Source organism: Varanus komodoensis, unplaced genomic scaffold (genome assembly GCF_004798865.1).
Source record: "Varanus komodoensis strain SLA01 unplaced genomic scaffold, ASM479886v1 scaffold29_1, whole genome shotgun sequence".
Classification (NCBI taxonomy): Eukaryota; Metazoa; Chordata; class Lepidosauria; order Squamata; family Varanidae; genus Varanus; species Varanus komodoensis.
This window is the reverse complement of record NW_025335759.1, coordinates 11072782-11093965: the sequence shown is the minus strand read 5'-3', so window position 1 is coordinate 11093965 and position 21184 is coordinate 11072782. Positions and strand designations below refer to the sequence as shown.

The 21184-nt window shown below is 54.4% G+C and overlaps 1 protein-coding gene across 1 annotated transcript in view; it reads right to left on the bottom strand.

Moving 5' to 3' along the window:
* Positions 1-21184, bottom strand: part of AXL (AXL receptor tyrosine kinase) — a 41725-nt gene that overhangs the window by 12453 nt on the left and 8088 nt on the right. Inside the window, exons 3-10 of the mRNA XM_044435333.1 lie at positions 15739-15839; positions 13887-13892; positions 13546-13728; positions 3622-3702; positions 3250-3365; positions 2067-2262; positions 902-1041; positions 439-583 (exon numbers count right to left, since the gene is read on the bottom strand). Of these exons, the coding sequence (XP_044291268.1) occupies positions 439-583; positions 902-1041; positions 2067-2262; positions 3250-3365; positions 3622-3702; positions 13546-13728; positions 13887-13892; positions 15739-15839 (968 nt within the window). The remainder of the gene's footprint in view (positions 1-438; positions 584-901; positions 1042-2066; positions 2263-3249; positions 3366-3621; positions 3703-13545; positions 13729-13886; positions 13893-15738; positions 15840-21184) is intronic.

Genomic DNA, 21184 nt, shown 5'->3' with positions numbered 1-21184 from the left:
TTTAAAAGTAGCCAGAATTAAAAACAACAACACCCAACAGAGCCAAAAGTCACCTTTGGAAGACCCAGCAATGGGTTTGGATCAGGAATGCTGGACCCATTTAAGAACTGCGTTTCCAAAAGAGCAATTTTGGTAGCCAAACTATCCATCCTGATAGCCATGGAATGATTTGCAGGAATCATTGGCTACCAAGCCCTCTGTTTTATTACTCTTCAATATCCTTTAATAGTTCCCATAATCCAAAGTCCAACTTCTTTGATTCCTTTCCAGTGGAAATTCTAAATTCTTCCCCATTTTTTAAAATTCAAACATCTGGTCCTGGTTTGGATTCAAAGGGTTTTAAAATGTCGGAGTGCCCCGCCACCCTCCACCTGGTCTAATCTCTCTCCCCATCCCACAGCTTCTCCCCAGGGCGACCCACTGCTTCCTGCTTCTCACCAGAACCTGCGGACGACACCAGGATGGCCTCGCTCCAGGGACCGTCGCCGGCACCCGTGTAGGCTGCGACTCGGACGGTCAGGTTGCGCACTGTCGAATTCAGTGTCAAGACTGTCTCGTTCGTCAGTCCCACGTCCACGACGACCTGGCAGGAGAGCGGGGTGATGGTGCTGGGTAGGCCACCTCCCAGATGGACGCCTTCCCCTGCTCTTTTAGGGGCTCCCGGCCTCGGGGCAGTTCCCCCCTCAATTCTCGAGGTGCTTAATGACGGGCAATAAGAGCCCGAAGCTGCAGGATGCCGGGATCGGCCCTGCCCCTTTTGCCCGGAATCCCGTCCACTGCGGGAGCGTGGCTGCCAAGAAATGGGATCCAGTCCTGGCGCCGAAAGATGCTCAGCGCCCCTGGAGTGGGAGGCGGCCGAGGCACGTTGGGGAACTGGCCCACCCTGATGAGGGGCGCTCACCTCGGGCAGGTCGCCGCTCTGGCACACCAGCTTGTAGCCACGGATGATGCCGTTGATGCTACCCTGGGGCTTCCTCCACTGGATGATGGTGCAGCTGCCGTTCTGGATGGCCGTGATGCTTTCGGGGGCGCCGGCGGGCACTGTGGTGGTAACGCGTGTTAGGGGGGAAATGCTCCACACCCCGGCCCAGGAGGGGCAAAGAGGCCGCTGCTGCCACGCACGTAGGGAGCGAAATGCCAGGCCTCTGCCCCACATCGCGCTGGCGGGGCATGGGGCGAGCAGCTCCTGGTCAGCCCCGAATTCACGCAGCGGCCTTGGGCAAAGCGCTTCCTCTCCGTGCCTCTGCAGAGCAACCTGGCCTGGCTTTTAGGGCCTGCTGGCAATCTTGCGCATGAGCAGAATTCTCCCCCTGCAGGAGAAGTGACCCGTCCCGCACAGGCGCCGCAGGAGGTGCGGATCTCACACGCCCCTGCTTGAACCTGCTCAAAAGTTTTGCTGCTGCTTAAGGAACGATGGCTAGGAAGAACCAAACGCCCCGGGAGAGGGGCTTCCAAGCCGCTGCTGCATTTTCTGCCTCCCAGCGCACCCTCCGCCTAGGGGAGCGTAGAAGGATGCCGCAGGGTCTCTCTGCTCCGGGATCCTGCTTCCCCAGGGCCAGTTTGTGCCTGAAAGGGAGGCTCACAAGGGGATATGGGGAGAAACATCCCTCCCGAGCTGTGAGCCGAGTGATGGGGATGCCGGGCCAGCTAGCTTTGCATCCCGGAGCGGCTGCAGAGACATCATGGGCTGCCGCAGCCATTAACAGCATTGCCTGGGCACCTTTCTCCGCCCCAGCAGAGGTGCTTGTATTTATTCGTGAATTCACATTTTCTCCTCTGCTGCAGGGACCCTTCGGAGCAAGGGGTCCGAAGGGTCCCGGCTGCGGATGAGGGTCCCCTTCCCGTGTGTGCTCGGTTCTGGTGGCGGGTCCTGTCCTTTGAAGACCAGTCCTCCTCCCCGGCTGTCGTTTTCTGGTGGTGCCCAGAGCGGCTTCGCAAGGGCCAGGCGCGCCCGGGACCCCAAAACGGCTCCAGTCCGTCCCTTGCCCCATCATCCCCACAGATCCAAAGCAGGAATCCAGGAGTCGCGGCCCCCAAGCCTGCCCCGCTCCCAGTGTCCATCTCACCTCCTTCCAGAGTGTCCATGGCCACCCAGTGCGTCCACGGGGAGTTGCCCTCCTTGGAGCGGCAGGCCACCCGCACGTGGTAGGTGGTGAACGGGGCGAGGCCGGCCAGGGTGTGGTGGAAGGCGGGCACGCGCAGGTTCTGGTTGTACAGCTCCCTGTCGGACACCGTGCTGAGGTCCTCATCCGAGCGCACCGCCTGGGAAAACGGCAGGGTGAGACGGGGGCACGGAGCGGGGATGAGCGGGCAGAGGCAGCTGCTCTGGGCCAAGCCCGCGCCCTGACTGGGGGGCTCTCCGGAAGGGGGTCTCCCATCCCCAGCTCTGCATCGGGACGGCCTCAGCCTGGAGCCTGAACCGGACCCGGGAGACCTGGTGCCGAGGAAGGATGTGTGCAGGGCTTCAGACTGGCAGGCGGCTCCTCCCCACTGTGTTTACCTTAGTGTAAGCCTACAGGGCTGGATCAGGATGGCTCTGCATGGCGTAAGCATGCGAGTCCTGGCTTGGAGTGGAGCTGGCATGCGGGGGGGGGGGCGGAGGTTAACCCTCCCCGTTTAGCCACGTTGCCACCCACTGATGCGTCACATGGAGGTCAACTTTAAGGCCTGCTCCTTGCAAGAAATGGAGATGGAGGAACTCTGCAAGATGCCACTTCAGAGGACAGGCCGCAGTTTTCAGTGCTCCCTGGTCTGGAAAACTCCCAGTATGTGAAGCATTCACACAACTGAGTCAGAGCCTTTCTCCCCAGCGCCAGGCTTTTGCTTCCCAACAGGGATCCATCTGATTATGATTATTTTTTCAATAGGTAAGAATGTTACCATCCCTGCCACCTGCAGCCAGAGACAGCGCAGGGTCAGGGCCCGGGGGCTAGAATTCCCCTCGGCTATCAGTTTTGTTTCTCGGCTCTTGATTTTGGTTGCTCAGGCTTTTTCAGTTCCCCATCCTGGGGGACTTCGCATCTCGTGTGGCCTGGACAGGAAGGGGGGCAGGGGAGCGGATGTCCGATGGAAGCAGAAGTGGGACAGGAAATGGCTCCTAAAATTAAAACAGAACTCCTTTCCAGGGCAGGCACAGAAGTGGGAGTTGCATAGTCCTTCTCCAAAGCAGCTGAACGTTGCTTTGTTCCCTGGGCACGTGCCCTGCCCGCCTTTCAGAAATCTTTCTGTGTGCTCGGCCTCTGTTTTTACCTGGATGGTACAGACCTCCAGTGCATAAGCACCACTGGGGCCTGGTTCCCACGCCACCTCCAAGGTGCGGTCCGTGCGATGCACGAGAGATAAGGCCCGTGGGCGCCCAGGTATCACTGGGGGGAAACAGAAGAGAGCAGGTGACAGGTACCACAAAAGGTGCATGTTCTCTTTAGGTAGAGCAGATACAACTCCGAGTCCTTTTCTAGGGGCTTGTTCATCACCGGAAGAAGGCAAGAATGAAAAAAGACACAGTATTCAAGGTACAGCAGTGCCTCTCCAAAAACTGCACCTTAAGTGCACAGATGTGTTGAGAGTCAACCTGACCGCTCAGGATGGCACCCCAAGGACACCCCCCGCCATCCCTCTCACCTCTCACCGCCGCAGTCCGAGATGTGCTCACGCCTTTAGCATTATGGGCTTCACAGGAGAAGGAGGCGCTGTGGTTCAGACCTGCACAAGCACACATTAGTCATGATCAGGAGGGGCCGTATTTTAAATTGCATCCCTGTTGCAGTTGTCGGTCCAGCGTGAATTCATGCTTCTTCGTGAAAAAATGTCAAGCATTTGCAATATAATGACTGGGGTCATTAACATTCCCAGTTTTCAGGCAGGGAACCGAGGCTGCAAGATGATGAAGCTGATGCATTTAAGGCTGCGTGGAAACTTCGATCTGTCTCCCAGGTGCAAATCTAACCCTACAAACCATGAGGCGCTCCTTGGTAACACTGTATTTCCCAAAACATGAAAAGACCCCTGCAACGCTGGCAGCCTTCCCATGGTGCACATCAGGAAGGCAAGCTAATAATGCAAGCTGTTATAGCTGTGCGAAAGGAATACTTCACTTTCTGGGAGAGGGGATGGGTGGGCGGGAGGGAGGGAGCCAGGCTTTTAATGAAACCCATACGCCCCATCCCCGAACCCCACCAACGCTAGCAAAGCACGCTTCCCACAAGGCATTCAAAAGAAGTCGCTGAGAGAAGGGAAGAAGGCCCCCTCCCCAGGATTTGAGCCCTGGACGATGCCCAGACCTCTTACACCCAAGCCTAGCATGCTGCAGTGGGGACTTCTCGAGAGTAACATACAGCAGCCTTCTGCCACACCTATGCACACTGTGCAGACTGAAATTAGCAGCGGAGAAACATCAGGCCAAAAGCTCTGGGGACAGACAGCCACAGCTTGCCAGAAACCCCGGAGGCAGAGCTCTCCGCACCCTTGCCAAGAGTTTCCACGGGCAAGCAAAACAGAATAAAAATCACCATTTTTCCCCGTTGCTACACTGACTGTGCAAATAAAGTTCCACATTATGTTGAAGTTAGCCATACTGATCTGCAGAGCAGAAAAGGTTTGACCGTAATGTCTTCCCCACAGCCTGGCCTTCTGAGTGGGAGTCAGGGTCTCCAACGCCACCCTCATGGCATCACCACCAACACGGTCACCACGCCAGAAGTAAGGGAGGTGGCAAGCAGGAACAGGGCCTTTTCAGGTGTGGCACCTCAGCTGTGGAACATGCGCCCCAGAGAGGTGCGCCTGGGGCCATCCCTGCCATTTCCCAGCACCAGTTGAAAACTTTTTTATTCTCTAAATATTGTAATGGTTAGCTCTGTGCGACTTATTTGCTGAGCTAGTCTGAAATATGATTTATCAATTCCTGCTGTCTCAGGTCATTGTTCTGTGGTTGCTGGGGGTGGCATTGCTTCTTTTAAAGTATTTTATGAGTGCATTGTTTCTACTGTTTTAGTGAGCATTTCATGAATTGTATTTATGATGTTAATCATTGTAAACAGCTCTGAGAGCCTGTGGACTACAAGGCAGTATATAATGGCAATCAGTAAAGAGAAATGTACACTTGTGTCCAACGTTTCAGCCTGTGAGTCTGTGAAGATCCAGACCATGACATCTCTGCTCACGGTCCAACATGGCCACAGTGCATTCAAACCTTAACTGTTGTTGGTGTTAGTAGCAGTAGTTGTTGTAGTAAAAACTGCTCTTCAGCAAAGCTTCTAGGGGAAGTTTACAGAAGAAAATACAAACTACCAAGTTGTCATGCTGATCCTGCGTACTTGCAGTTCAAGACAGGCTGACTGAGAAATGTTTCCCTTTAGGAAAACAACCCAAACCCCTTCTCTAAAAAAACCCACTCCGAGCCGACGGCATCGCCAAGTCCGACCACACACACACTCCCCATAGTCGCCATCCTAACACCCCTTCTGGACCACACTCTCCGGTCCTTCCTGCACCCCGTAGGACAATGGCAGTCCTTCGCCTTTGACCCCAAAGACTTCAGAGGCTGTGGGGGTAGAGAAGGGGGACCGAGACCACTGCCCTGCAGCGGAACAGCTGGGGATCTGAGCCTCCCCCGTCGACAGGGGCCCTGCCCTCGCAAGAGGAACAGTCAGCATCTGGGGACAGCTCCATGTTGCGGCTGGTATGCCCCGTTCCTTCCGCCCACCCGTCTGTGGTTTGGGTTTCCTCTCGTCTGGTTCCCCCGCTGGCCCTTTTTCCTCCGTGCAGTCTGTCCCTCAAGCCAGGACTGCTGCATTCACTTATTCTGTTTAGGGAAAAGAAAGCTTGGAGCAGAGACCCAGGAATCTCTCTTCCTGCCTCCCACTCCGAGAGGTCCCATCAGCTTAGAATTGGGAAGCAGCAGCCGGGACGTGTCCCACCTCCGGCTGATCCTGGCCGGGCGCGAGACTTTAAGAAGCCCGTCGTTACTGGGATGCACCACTGACTGATGGGGGGACGCCACGAGCCAGGGCTCCATTTGGCTCAGCGGCCTTATTTGCAAGCTGTCCCACAGAATCCCTGGAGGATTTGAAGAGCAAGCTGGGCCTGCGCCAGCATGGAAGACGCCACAGCCTTGGCAGGTCCTCCGGGCCAAAACATCTGAGAAGTCGGACTTGCTGCAAAGGGAGCATTCCAAGAGGATCCGTTGTCTTGTTTCTGCTACTGGAAGTCAAATCAATTACTCTTATTTTCTCAAGAAATCGCCGCCTGTGACCTTTGTGTTTCCACATGACGTGGCCGTATGCCCTACTTTATATAGGGCCATCCTCTGCTTGAGAGGGTGTCAGAGGGCAGTCCTTTCTTTGGAGGTGTCCTCTCTTTGAAGGGCTGCCCAGTCTAAATGCAGTTTAGAAATACAAGCCTAAGAAGGGGCGGGGGGGGGGCTCTTGGTAGAATCTGGATGACGCACAGAGCAGATACCTGCTCACCTGGGGGCACCTGCCCTCACCATGTTGAGAGGTATTGCATTAAATTAGACTCATGGTTTCTAAATTTGCAGCTATACAGACAAATCAGTGCAAGCTACTGAAAAAACCTACCCGATTAACAAGGCAGCTTACGATATCGAGCATTAACCACATTCACTGACGCTCAAGCCTCATTACCCTGGCTCATCTCACTATCAAATTTCCTGCAAGACGCTTTACAGACGGGCAAGCCAAACTGGACTCTGCATTATTACAAGGAAGGGGGAGTCTAAAACCTAACATTTAAAAAAATCAGCGAACCAATTAAAATGAATTAGAATCAAATTTAAAGTATCAGTGGAGGCCCGGCTACAAGTTTTCAGTTTTACTTAAAGGACTACTTTCCTTCCGTTCCTCAACAATGATTTTCTTTCTAGGAACGGCACAATGAAGGGGCGCACTCTGCTTCTAAAGTTTATTTTCAGTGTCGTATTTTAATGCGGAAAAGGGCGCCTGTGCGATGTGACAAGGAGAAGCTGACACGAGCGATTCATGAGCGCTGGCCGGCCGGCCGGCCAGTCAGTGCCCCGAGCCTTGTGCAGCATGTCATGGGATGGAGACGATTTCCACCAAATGTTATAGTGGGGAAATGGAGTGTTCACCTCCAGGTCCCAAGCATCAGAGTTGCTGGCTGGGCAAAAGCAGCGCGATCCCTCCCAAACTTGCGTTTAACTGCGCTTCGAGCACACCATTCCCACTTTGGAAACAGGCCAAACGGTCTCTGAGCCCACAGAGAAAGCTCGTCTTCTGACCACGCCGCTCCAGCGAGGGCTGAGTCAGCCCGTGGGCCCTCGAAGCCAGCCACCTGGACAAACAGATGGCAGGAGCGAAATGACGCTGGTGGCAAAGGGGTGCGGAAGAAGGGCAAAGCACCGCAAGCGCCGGGGGGGGGGCTCTGAGAAGGGGGGCTGAACGAACCGTGACCGCCCCCCTCATGTGGCTGTGCCTTTGGGCCGCATCCTGCACGGGCTGAGTCAGCACGTGGGCACTCTCAGCCCGCCGCCCACAAGGACAGATGGCACTGACAGACAGCAGCAGCGGCTGGGGCGGTGTGGGGGGGGGAGCCAAGCACTCCCCCCGCATGCAAAGATGCAAAATGGAGAGGGCGATGCCAACCACGAGGCCAGCACAGGAGCTTGGAAAGAGCCCTGCTTGGGGCCAACCCACCTCGCAGGGAGGTCGTAGTAGGTTGCAATTTTTTTTTTTTAGGTTGAAATTTTTTATTTAAATAAAAACACAGGGATAAGCCGGAGAGCAGGAGGAGCAAGAGAGTGGTGTAAGCTGCTTCTACGTGCTCAAAAAGAACAAGAAGTAGGATATCAATCTAATAAATACATAACAGCTCATCCCAACTGAAGTACCGTAACTCACCTCGCATGGAGCTGCCCCTTGAAAAATGTAAGCGGATCCGGAACGCGGCTGCTAAGGGGCTCACCGGGGGGGGGGGGGGAGGCCGCGTGAGCATTTTATGGCCATCTCTTTTAAAGCACCTGCACTTTGTTTGCAACCAGCGCGCATGTAAGCGCAATGAAGCGCAAGTGCTTACATATAAAGCCCCAAGCAGCTTGGGCCGTTCCACCCTTCCATTCCCCCCCCCTCCTTTTAGCGAAAATGATGTAGGTTAAAGAAGCCCTTTTATTCTCCTTGGTATTTCCTTTAGCGGCTCTAAATGTCTCTTTTTGTTACTTTAAACTGTTCTGACTCTTTTAATGTGGCCAGCCATTTTGACCAGTGTTTTACAACCGAAAGACAGGATGTGAGCAGTTTAACAAATAAATATACATATATTTCCAATGGTGTCTCAGCTGGACATCTCTGAGAAATTCTCCAACACAGCAAAGATGAGATGGGCTTGGAAACCAAGTCCTGGGAGGAAGGAGCAGGCAACATTCAGCCTCAGAAAGAGATGAAGGGTAATGTGACAGCAAAATATTTGAAATGAGGTTGCATGGAGGGAGCGAATTTGCTTTCTGTTGCTCTAGAGGGTAGGACCTGGACAAATAGGTCCAAAGTCCAAGAATATGGATTTTGACTAAGAATTAGGAAAGAGCTTCCCGATGGGATGAGCTGCTTGACAGCAAAACTGAAGGCCTCTTCAGGGTTCCTGAATCAGCAGGATGTGGACCAGGGTGAGAAGCATCAGCCAACGGCTGCTTCCTCCTCCGTGAATTTATCCAGTCCTCATTTAAAGCTGTGCAAATTGGAGGCTGTCCTGTGGCAGTGAGTTCCACAGTTTAGCTGTGTTATGTGAAGAAGAACTTCCTTTCATCGGTCCTAAATCTCCCACCCCTCAGCGTCACGGGATGCTTCTAGCTTCTAGCATTCAGGGGCCCATCTGAAAGCCACGCCGACATCCCCGGCCGCACATCCACGCGCCGTGGGACAAACCACGGTAGGAGGCGCCTGGAGCAACAATGACCTTGCGGAAACTAAGCTGCTTTCCCTGCACGTCATTCATTCTGTGCTGAATGGAATGTGGAAGCTGCTCACTTTTTGGCCCAGTCATTACCTCGTTTCCATCATTACTCCATAATCATTAAAATATTTTGCCCTTGAATAAAAGTTTAGGGGAATTTCACAACTGAGTGAATAAATGTGCTCAATTGATATTACATAGCGATACTTAATATGTGTATCTCTTTTTCCTTCATATATTCACCGTTTGTTATGGATTCCCGACAGTATGGCTCAAAACGGAATCTGCCCTTGAAACATAGAAACAAAGCGAGTCAGAAGGGGCCTCTTGGACCATCTAGTCTGACCCCCCCGGACTCCAGCCAGCTCCGCTCATAACATGCCTTCCAACAATAACGTTGACATTGTAAATGGAATCCCATCAGGTGTTGGTGCTCTGCCAATATTCATATTACATTCCGCAGGCCACCTTGACTTCTGATTCGTGTTTCTTAAATAAAATTGAGAATTGGTGGCCTTCTGGATACCCACCCTTCCTTTCTAGAGCTGTTGAATTCAGGGGGAGAAGACCCCACAAGAAAAGTAATTTGTTTATCATGAACTCCAACACTGGGGAACTGCCAGTCGTCAGAAAACAGAAGTTTGCGTGTGTTTCCCCAGGGCTGCGCTGGAATGTTCTGAGCACTGCCACGTCCGGATGCCTGGCGCTCGTAACATGCATGCGCCCTGCAGAAGCGGGTCATGGCACCGCAGAGCAGCCTTTCCCAGGAAGGTCGACACGCAGGCTGGTTTTCCTCTCAAACTGCAAATACTTTCCTCCCACAGCCAGGCAACCTACCGGTGTAACCTACTTTCCAGTGGCCTGGAGAAGCTACCAGGCATCAAAAGCATTAATCAGGCATGCCAAGGGCCAGTCAAAACCCCAAAGTGGGTTATATTTCAGCACAATCTGAGAACATGCTTTCAACACACCACAGGCAGGGCTGCCAGCGGACCAGAACTAACCCTGCTCTTGCGCCTTCAACGGCAGTTGTCAATCAGCAACGCTTTTCGCAACACAGGCAAGACCATCTGGCGAGGCCCCCGTTTCCAGCCACGGGAAAAGCACGGCGACAGCGAAGGACGGTCAAACCGGCAACGCGGTGCGCTGTCGAAAGGGCCTTTCTCATTGCTCCTGTGTCTCCATCTGAACCACAGGCGCCTCCTCACATGCTCAGCTCGCCTCTGCCCCATCTAATCCCCCAGCATCCCTTTTCCTTCACACATCACCTCTCCATTCTCACGAACTTCTCCCTGATTTTGGGAGGCCGCCGTCCCACCATCTCGCATTGCCATGCGACCTCTCTCCTTCCTGCCCCGTCCCTCCAGGTTTAGGAAGGACAGGAATGGAGCCACTTCTAAGAGGAAGGGGTAAGACCGCTGGGCTACCACCCAGCCCAGAGGGTGGGCAGCTCACTCTCTCATCCTTTCCTGTGTCCACCAGTCCAGTGCCGGCGGAAAGGGTGCCCCCTGTGCCCCCCTCGGTCCCGGTTCCCATCCCTCAGGGCCCAGATGTGAAGCCTTGACTCAGCAGCGTGTCATCGGCTCCAGCATTCCCGTTCCTTGACTCACGCGCGCTGCGAGCGGGCTGAGCTAGGAGCGGAAGAGGCGGAATGGCAGGCATGCAGGGCAGGGCACGGCCGGGCCGAGCACACCCCGTTCGAGACCCCAGAAGGGTTCCGCTCGGCCTCCCTTCTGAAGGGACCGGGACGGGGGAGAGCGGGGACGACGGCGTGTGTGCCCGGCTCGTGTCGCCAGCGGAGACAGACTCTGGGAGGGAGGGGAACCGAAAGTGCTTCGAGAGACGCCAGGCATCGCTTCCGCGTGCTCGGTTTGCTCCTGTCTTACCTCCGGGCAAACAGGGCCGGGGTTTTGTTTTGGATGGCGGGCTTTCTCGAAGCCTTTCCAAATTCTGCACAACCTGCCTGACTGCAGGGGGCAGTGGGGCAAAGGACACGTGTGCCCACGGAGGGAACTGCCTGTTCCAGTGAGGGAGGGGGGCCCTGGGCACAGCACATGCTCAGAGGCACCCTGTCCCTCAGGAGCGACTCTTTTGTGCTGGACGCTGATGGATGGACTTCGGGACTTGAGCAGGAAACGAAGCAGATCCCCCAAGCCTGCCCAACTCGGGGGTGATGACAGAACCACCAGACTGGGAAGGGACCTCAGAAACAATCTGCCCCAGCCCCTGGCACAGGGCAGTGTAACGGCGCTCCGGCCTCTCTCGTCTCCACCACTCCCATCCCAGCCCCAGACCCTGACATCTGCAGGCGTAAAGGTGCTGGCCAAATCCTGCATCCACGGTGGCCTGGTCCTCGGTTCCTCCCTGCAGGGGTTCCAGCGAAGAGCGGCCAGGGGAAAGCCGCCGGGGGGCCCGAGCAGGAGGGCAGTGGGGGGGGGGGGGTCGGCACAGCAGCCAGGGGGAAACGCCAGCAGGGCCAGGTGAAGCAGGAGCGCAAAGGACAGGGGCAGGCCAGGAAAGGACCCCCTATGTGGTGCAGGAGAGCAGCTGCTGGTCCCTGGAGGGCCGCCAGAGCTTAGCCGGCATCTGGGTTTGCCCGCGTTTTTCTCATGGGGGGTTGGAGCCTCGCAGCATGTGTGAAGGAAGGAAGGAAGGAAGGAAGGAAGGAAGGAAGGAAGGAAGGAAGGAAGAAGGGGCACGGTACGCCCCACCGCTTGCAAGAGCCTTCCTTTCACCAACGACGAGCAGGTACCTTTGCTCCCCTCTGCCCGAGATCAGAAGCCGCGTTTCCAGCTCAGGGGTACGATTCGCAGCAGGACTGAAGCAAACCCAAATCCAGCCTCCTCGTTATTTTTCAGAGCGCTGCAAGCTGCCAAAAGCAGCAAGCGACGCTTTTTTCATAGCAGGACGAAGCTAGACATGATCCCCGGCTATCGCTGAAGATCAGGCTGCTGCCGGGGCCTGCTCAGAGGCGCCCCGAAGCAAAACGGAGCTTCTCTCCGCTCCTGCAGCCTCAGGCCTCCAGGTTTTTCGGGTGGAGGCCATGATCTCACATGGTTGTGGCACAGAGCAACTGGGAGGAGGAGGAAAACGGTACACACCAGCCAACAGCCCAGTCCTTCCCATTGCTGGCTGGGAAGGATGGGCTTTGTGGTCCAACGCATCTGGAGACCACCAGTTTGGGGAAGATGGTGGACACTGTTCCCAGCTTCCTCAAGGAGAATGGGATGGAGACGGAACGGCAGGAATCGATACGCATCCACACGTGTTTCTCCCTTGTTGTGTGTGACTCACAGCCCCTCCCGTCCCCGAGGTCCAGGGGAATGTTCCAGGCACAACCTCTCACCCAACCCATAGCAGCCCCTCCGTCTCCACAAAGCTCGCGATAAGGACGCCTGGTGTTTCCTGGCACTCAGAGCGCGTTACGTTCGGGTTATCCATATCGGCACAGTAGTCAAGGTGGCCTACCTTGCAGGGGCGGTTTTGCATATTGCAAAGGTTAGTGAGATCGGGAACACGAAGCATTCCAAAGGAGAGCACCGAGTGCTGCTAGTGAGGGGCACACATGTGTACGCGAGCACGTGCACGCCCAGACACACACACGCACGCACGTGCACACGGGGCCGGTGCCCGGCTGCCATTTGGCAACCCCGGCCAGGCCCGTTCCCACGCTCAGAGCAAAGCCCCCATCCCGGCCATCAGAAACCAGCCACTTGCATAGAAGAGGGAACAAAAGAGGCTGCGGGTTGGGGACAAGCTGGGCTTTGAGGGGGGGCCACGAGACAATGAACAAGGACGCAACGCGCTGGGCTGGGGGAGGGGCACTCACGAGGCGAGGCTGAATAGAGGGCGCGAAGAGGGGCCGCCTGCCTTCGCTGCCCCCCCTTTCCACTCCCACCCCTCAATAGCAGCAGAGCAGGGCTGTTGGGAGAATCAAAATTCCCTCTTTGCAGTCAGTGGAACGGCGAGGAAAAGAAAAGACCGTTTTTGGCTCGGTTACGGAGAGACGAAAAAGGAAGACGAAGCACGGCCTGAGCCAGGCTCTGGCCGGACTCGGCCTTCCAGCCATTTTCAGCTCTGGGGCCTGGTTCTGGGACTTGCCGAATGAAAAAAGGAGGGTGCTCCTGAGCACCTGCAGAGCGCGCATCTTCCCTGGCCAAGCAGCCCGCCAGTCGAAGGCAGGGCTAGGGCAGAGTCTGGCCCTAAAAACAGAGTGCCAGCCGGGAAGGCAAAGGCGCAGGCCAAACCCGGAGGAAGGGCAACAATTTTGGACCAATTCAGGAAAAGCAGGGAAAAATTGAGAGGGGGTGGAAGGGACCCTTCCCAAACATCAAAAGGGGCCTTCCTGGGAAAAGGCTTCTTAGCCACACATGGGGCACAATCCCACAGAAACTCTTGCACAGGCTTGCTGGATATGAACGGGAGCTGCTATGCTCTTGCCCGGCTCCCACTGATTTCGATGTGTCCAGCGCAGGACGGCTTGCACTCAGTGGCTCTGGTCCCTGCCATCCTGCAAGGCACACGCGACTCAAGCATCTGCCAAGTGGCTCGGAGCAGCAACGTCCTGAATCCGCTCGCTGCGACGGATTCTGAGTGGAGGAACCGGCGGCCCCCAGCTGGACTCACCTTGCAAAACCAGCACGGAAGGGGTCCGGGCCAGCGGCTCCGCCAAGGAGTGGAGGGGGATGCTGTCCTGCAGCCAGATCACCAGCACCGGTTCCGGCGGCCCGTGGGCCCAGCAGCTGAGGTTGAATGGGGTATTGGCCGTGATCTCCAGATCCTGCGGCTCCTCCGTGAAAAACGGGAGACCTGGGCAAGGAGGAGGAGGAGGAGGCTGAGCAGGCAAACACAGCAGGCACAGGTGCTTGGAGGCATCCGAGGTACCCCAAGCTCACCTACTTCTGGACCGATAATGACCCCCTAGAACCTAATGGCACAACCACTGTCATTGTTGAAACATGGGTTACCTGAACCTGTGTTGTCCGAACCCAGCTGCATTAACAAACCATGGCTTGTTCCCCATGAACAACCCTTGAATAGCACCCACAGCTTGTTGTTGGCTTGTGATTTGTGGGTTGTTCTCCACGGTTTCTTATATTTTAATTTAAGCCACAGAATATCTGCAACAGAGACGCAGACATCTCTGAGCATGTGCAGAGGGCGATTCCTTCTGCCCTGGGAATCTGAGTTCTGGAATTAAGTGGCAAGACTTGAAGTTCGGAAGAAAATAGTTACCAAACAGAGACACCACTTTGTCAATGCTGGAAATCAGGTAAAGGGAACAATGGCATGTGATCCTATGCAGAGCGTTTGGCTGACTAGACTGAACCCGATCGGTCATATTCCAGACACAAACCGTCCTGCATTTGGCTGCGTTTTGGCACCGGCGCGGTGATGCTCGGCTTACAATCAACCCGTTGATGTGTTTGCTGCCAGCCAAGCTGAGGGAGCTCAAAAGGAATCCCTTTCACCCACCCTCTATGCTTCACAATTTTGGCAAAGTGAGGGATTGCCAGGAAATCTTCGCACCTAACTCCAGCCAGGACAGACAAACAGCTAAACCGGGGGGTCTCTTGTGCTTAAAGGGGGGCAGATCTCTTGACAGATAAGCAGCACAGCTCAAAAATGCCAAAAAGTGCACATCCTGGCTAGAAAATTAGAATAAATGAGAGCCTTGCCACTACAGCTCCTTCTGCACCTTGTTTTCGATTCCCAAGCGTGCCAGCTGGAAAACAGCTTCACTAGGACAAGACCATGCACGCTTTGGCGTTCTCCTGAATGTTCAGAAAGGATTCCAAGAAGTTCACTAGGCTTAGGAACACGAGGCCGTCCTTGCTACCGGCACATCTGGCCCAGAGGTGGCCTCCTCCAGCCTTCCCCAACCTGCTGCCCCCCCGGATAACTCCCAGCATTCCCCTGCCAGCAGAGCCAGGTGCATGGAATAACCTGGGAACCGTAGTCCAGGAGAACAAGCCCCTCACTGGGGACCAGCCCGGTGCCAACCTTACTTTCTTTTCGACTCCAGCTCAAGACCTTTCTCTGCTGCAGGACATATAATTCTTTCACTGGGGCTTTGTTGATTGTTTAATCAGGTTTTCTCTTGCTTAAATTATTGAAATGTCTTCATCAATATTAATGTTTACATGTCTACACTGTCCATAGCTGAAGCTCTCTGGGCAGCTGACAGCAGGATATAAAAACAAAAAAATGCAATACATAAAAACAACATGTCAAACATTTAAAAATTAATTAAAATGCCATTAAATACAATTAAAAAGACCTGGCCAAGAAGGAAGGGGGAAAAGACACCTGGATCAACCCACAGATAAGGCCCATAGATGATCAGAGAGATCTTTAAAGAGGGCCAACTTAACCTGCCACCAAAAAGATGGCAGAGTTGGCACCAGGCAGGCCGTAGTGGGGAGGTTTTCCAAAGAGGGTGTCCCCCTCAGGAAACGAAGCTGAGGAGGAGGAGGAGGAGGAGGAGGAGGAGGAGAGAGCAACACAGCAAGGTGCCAAATCGACAGGCAGGGTTCCTCTGGGCATGTCTGGCCCCAGCGCCAGCCTCGCTTAGGACACTCCTTCAGTTCTCCTGTTTGTTTCCTGCTTGCTTTATGTGCCGGCTGAACATGTTTAGCGTAGAAAGTGGGGTGTTTTGGAATGCTTTCCTAATAGCGAAATAGGGACAGTCAGCAAGCCTGCTGGAGCCGCAACGGCTCTTTATAACCCCCATTTACAGCCTTTCCGGCCTTTGTGCGAAGCTTCTAAGCGGCCGCTCAGGGATTCAGGCCACGATCTCTCACACGCGGCTGCGTTTACCTTCCAGCTGCAGGTAGGCCTCCTCGGAGAAGACTTCGGAGCCATTGACCCAGGCAACACACTGGTAGTTCCCAATGTCCAAGAGCTGCACGGAAGGGATGCTGCAAAGAGGGGAGAGGAGAATATTCACGCAAGGAATTAATTTAGCCTCTCAGCCCCTTGGGGCAAGAGCACGCAGGATCCAACCTCCCGTCCATGCAGAGGCTGCCCGGTTTGTGCAACTGGAAGCAGGGCGGGCGTGCAACAGCAGGGCAAGTGTGCGACACCCCCAACACTTGACGCACAAAGACATCCTGCCTCTGACACTGGAGGTAAGACTATGCATCCGGACGAGTAGCCCTGACAGCTTTGTTCTTCGAGGCAGCACAGGGCGGCCAGCAGAACTGCCTGTGTTAATGTATGCAATTTGCATGTTTAGAGGCAAAACAGAAGCCATGATTCTACTTGGAGTAAAACGACGGCGCATCTCCTTTCCGACTGGGTTCCATGGACCTGGAAGTTCACTGCTGCGCCAGAACTTGGGTCGCGATGCTGCATTGCAACGTATCGCCGGTGTTTGCAGGTTGCAGCTGCGAGGAATGCGAAATGATGCCACGTTTTCTACAACCCTTCTGAAAGCGCCGAGAAAGAGGCTCATGGTGCCCCACAGCCAGGGCCGTCTTCACGCGTGGGGCTGAGGGGCACTCGCCCGTGGGCCCCACACTAATCTGTGCATGTTCACCCTTGGAGAACTGGAAAACTTGCAAAATCAACAGCAGTTGTGGTCGTCACAGGGGCCCCAGGACACTGCTTTGCCCAGGGCCCCATCACGCTGCCACCAGCTACCTTCTCACCAAGTAGCCGTTTCGCTGTGCCTCAAGGGAAGGTCATCTTCTCCTTCCCAGGGTAACTTTTTCCATTACAGAGAGAACTGTAATGCACAGGGCTACAGTCCAACATTCCAAAGAAAAATATTTACTTTAAGCATCAGAATGCAAAATGTATCACAAGCAATACCATTAAAATTCAGTAACATAAACCGATGCAGAAATCCATCTAGGTAACGTTCTGCTACAAATATACCTGATATCTGCAGAGAATTGGGTGCATCTGGAATCAAAATTCACAACAAGATTTTAATGGCACTGTAATACTATCCCCTTTTGTATCCTGATGTTTGTGGAAAAAGTTTCTGTTTGAAAGTCTGGACCAGGGCTCTTAAACCTTCCTCAATCAGGGGCCTTCCAGAGGGTGTTGGATTACAATTAACAATAGAGTCAACAATGATCCCACAAGGACCTGTATTGGGACTGCCCCTAATTGATCTGGAATTAAGATTGGCCACTGATGTGCCCAGCTTTGCTGATGACACCAGATTCTTGAGGGTGGTTAAAACAAAAAGGGACCGCAAAGAGCTTCAAAGGAATCGTTCCAACCAGGGAGACTAAACAACTGACAAATGCAGTTCGTTGCAGACAAGTGCAAAAGGATGCACACTGGAGCAAAATATCTCAACCTCACATGCACGCCGGTGGCTTCCAAGCTGGTGGCGACTGGCCAAGGAAGCCACCCCGTGGCTGTGGGGCCATGGGGCTCTGCGAAGAAGCCCACCCAGGCTGTGCCTTCTGGGAGAAGGGCAGATTCCACCCTGGGCACAATTAGAAAAGAATTGGATGGACGGGAAGCCATTTCTCTCCCCTTCTTGCAATACCAGAATGTAATTATATCATCCTATGACTCCGACTGGGGGAAGATTCAAGACAGAGAACAGGCTGCAGCCCTTCACCTGGGCATATTTAAGCGTGACCATGAGATGTGGTGACGGACACCCAGCCGGGTGGCTTTGAAAAGGAAGAGAATTCCTGGAGGGGGAGGCTTGTTGAGGGCTACTCATCCGGGGGGGGGGGGGCATATCGCTCAAAGCACCACTTCTTGCGGCACACGCCATGTGGGGGTGTCAATGCACTGGGGACAAACTCGTGGGATCCCATGGGCAGCTGGCTGGGCGCTGGCTGAACAGAATGTTGGGCAAGGCCTTTTTCCAGATGCAGAAGGACTCTGCTTATATTTATTTATTTGCTTATTAAAAGCTTTTCTATCCCACCCCTACCAATGTCTCGGGATGACTTACAAGATATTCTTATGCAGTCCACCCATTTGGGGCACCAAGCAGGGAATGGCCACAAATAGTGTGCCGCCAGAGTGGGATTCTTTCTGATGTTAAAAGCCGAGGCAGGACAGAAAGGGCCAGCAGCTTCTCTGCTTTTTTAGAGCTCAGGATTCCTTCCTTGCCCATTTCCATATTCTTGGGGTTCAGTTCCTTGTTTTCTCTTCTGCATCCTAAGCAGCAGCACCAGGCAAAGCAAAGTATCTAATCTGCAGGCTCTTGCGTTTAATTTTGCAAATGTTCTTTAGACCTTTCTTGTTTGTCCCAGCTGCGCGTTGTTTCTTGTGCTGTTCATCAAAGCCAAAATGAATTTAGAAGCTCTCCAGAAAGAAAAGAAACAGCTATTAAAAGAACAAAAAGGGCTTTGCTGAGCCCATGCAACTAATGAATGATTAAAAAAAAAAAAAAAAACAGTGTGGGAACTAAAGGGTAGAAATTTGGTTTCCAAGAGGCAGCTGCAGAAAAAGACTGTCTGATTTTCAGTCACAAAATTTCAGAAGTTCTAGCAACATCCCCCAACAAGCTGGCCTCTAGAATTGCTGTACTACAACTCCTATCATGCATAATCAGCACCACCATTGGCGCTGGCTGGGTGGGACTTCCTGGAGCCCAACTATCCACAGTAGCGCTTTAAATTCAGCACTTCCTCTGCACCTGCAGAATAACACGCTTTCCAAAGAAAGGAGGAAACTGGCAGCAGGTCTGCTTCAAGCTCACCCTAGATGCAGGTCAAATACTTCCAGTTTTCTTCCTCTAAAGAGCATAATTCAGAGATGAGCATCATCAGGTCAATAAATGCCTTTTTTAAATGAAAGCCGAGAGTCTCGGGGGCTGCCCCTTTCATCACATACTGAATTCCACGCTCACGTGACACGGGCAGGCACCCAAGCAGCCCTGGCTGTTGAAAATAATATTGTCCTCACAAAATGAGCCCAGCTGCCCACTCACTGCCGCTCAGGACTGGGACAGGTTGTGCACTTTCTAATGGATTGGAAAGGTTCCAGCAACGCGCTCTCTGTGGGGCTGCCCTTGAAGATGGTCTGGATACTTCAGTTGATTCAGAATAGAGCTGCCAGGATGCTAATGGGGACCAGCCGGTTTTCACATATAACGTCGGTCCTCTGTCGGTTACACTGGCTGCCCATTCAAGTCCAGGTCCAATTTAAGGTGGGATGCAAAGGATTCTAGGTGGGCTCCGATAGGCAGACATGGACCCGATAGGCAGACATGATCTGCTCTCTTGCTCTCCCCTGGGCTGCTGGGGAAGAGACAGAGCACTTTCGCCAGGGGCTTGAACAGACGGCACGCTTAGGTGTTCTGAAACTGAGCCTGGGGCTGCAGGTCACCCATCCATACCTGAACTACAGCCAGGGAGACCTGCGTTCATATCCCTACTGGGAGTCCCTCCATCTAACCAATGTTTCTGGACCCTTGCAAAGATAAAAGAGAGGGAACGTGCCACATATGTGGCCCTGAGAGACATGGGAAGATCAGGAGAAAGAGGCCGGAAGCATCCAGAGCAGCCCTTAAAAGCACCACATATACCGATGGCATTCTCTTCAGGAAGGGTCCTTTTTCTCTACCCTTTGAAAATCCGGCTTGCCGCACCTTCTGGGCCCTGTCGGCTCCCAAACCCTTTCCCCTGCTTTGCCTCGCGACCCTGTCAAGCGGCAGGGAAAGAAGCAGGAGAGAAACGCGCCTGATGTCAGAGGGGGAGGCGAGGTGCCAGCAGCCCTCCCTGCCAAGTTTTCCTGCTTTGGGGTTGAGCAACTGGAAAGAATATTTCCCAGTGAGTCACACACACTCATGCACGCCACATGCACACGCACACACACACTCTCTCTCTCTCTTTCACACACACCCACACAGCCGGCCACCCCCTCCTCTCCTAGAGGAAGATGGTTAGCTGTTCACGTGAAGAAGGGGTGAGATCACGGCCTCGCTCAAACACGCCACCCCAGTTATCCGTCTCCCTGTTCCACAGCACGGCCTTCCCGCCTGATGCGGCTGCGCTTCCCCTCCCTGGAGGCCCCCCTTGCAGGCAGCTCTTTGAGCGAGAGCGCCGTTGGAGACCTGGCTTTTCTCCCAACTGGGAGCAAGGTGGAGGGCCACGATCACGAGAGGGCAAGTTTGGGGGAAAGGACGAGGAGGAGGACCAACTATGAGAAGGATCCATCCTTGAGCTGGCAAGAAAGGCGGGCTGGGAAGGACAGGGCTACTCCAGGTCTTTACTGATAGGGTCCCTGGGAGTGGGACATAACTCGAGGGCACATGAGCGCAAGGACAACAGCACCCCTGAAATGTGCCTTTATTCCTAGGTCTGGCTCTGTTTTTTATATATATGCTGTAAGCGGAGGCAGAAGACGCACAGAAGGCAAGGCAAGGCACGCCAGGCTTACTTTTATCAGTGCCCTCTGGACTTCAGCCCCTATAATCCACAGCCACCGCTGTCAGTCATGCTGGTGGAGGGTGATGGGGACTGTAGTCCAACCTATCTGGAAGGTAGCAGTTTGGGGTGTGCTGACCCATGTTTCCTCCTCACTAGCAGCTCCATCTTTGACCAGAAACCTGGATCCGCGGACTGATTCGCACAAACAGAATCAATGGGCGTCCATATCCCACTTTCTCGTTTCAGGAGCATTTCCTTTCAGGCCTTTGGAGGGCCCTGCCTGCCAGCCCTCCTGGCTCCCACCCCACACCGAACGCAAGAAGCACCCTTCACCGAGGACTAGCACAAGTGACGGTCAGCAGCGCCCCGGACATCCTCAAGCGCCCCGCCGCGGTCGCCCGCCCCAGGATCTCAGCGGCTGCCTTGGGGCTGCCCTTGTAATTTTCCAGCATGCTCCTGAGCTGATGCAGCTCCGGGGCAAAGAGGGAAGTGACTGGTGCAGCTGGAGCCAGTTCCTTATGCGCTGACTAGAGCAGGGGATCCCCCGGTGTTTGGACTCCAGCTCCCCAAGGTCTCTGGCCTGAAGGCCAAATCAGCCAGGCCGCGACTTTCCGCCTGCCCCGGGCTTTGAGTGCAAGTGCAGTAAAGGCACTTCAGCTTGCCAGAGGAAGCCGCTCGCAGAAGTGGCTCGGCCCAGGGTCCCCCGCAGCCCTGAAGCTGCCCCGGACTGGCTGTGTCCTCCCCACCCCCTGCCACCCAGCCCTTCCGAGAGGCAACGCCAGGTATCAAACCTGGCGTGCTTGGCCTGAAGAGCAGGTGCTCTTCCCCCGAAGCGTGGTCCCTACCCGTGCCCCCTCCTTTGCCAGCCCGCTGCATCTTCTGCTTAGGACTTTCCTTCAGGGTTCCAAGCC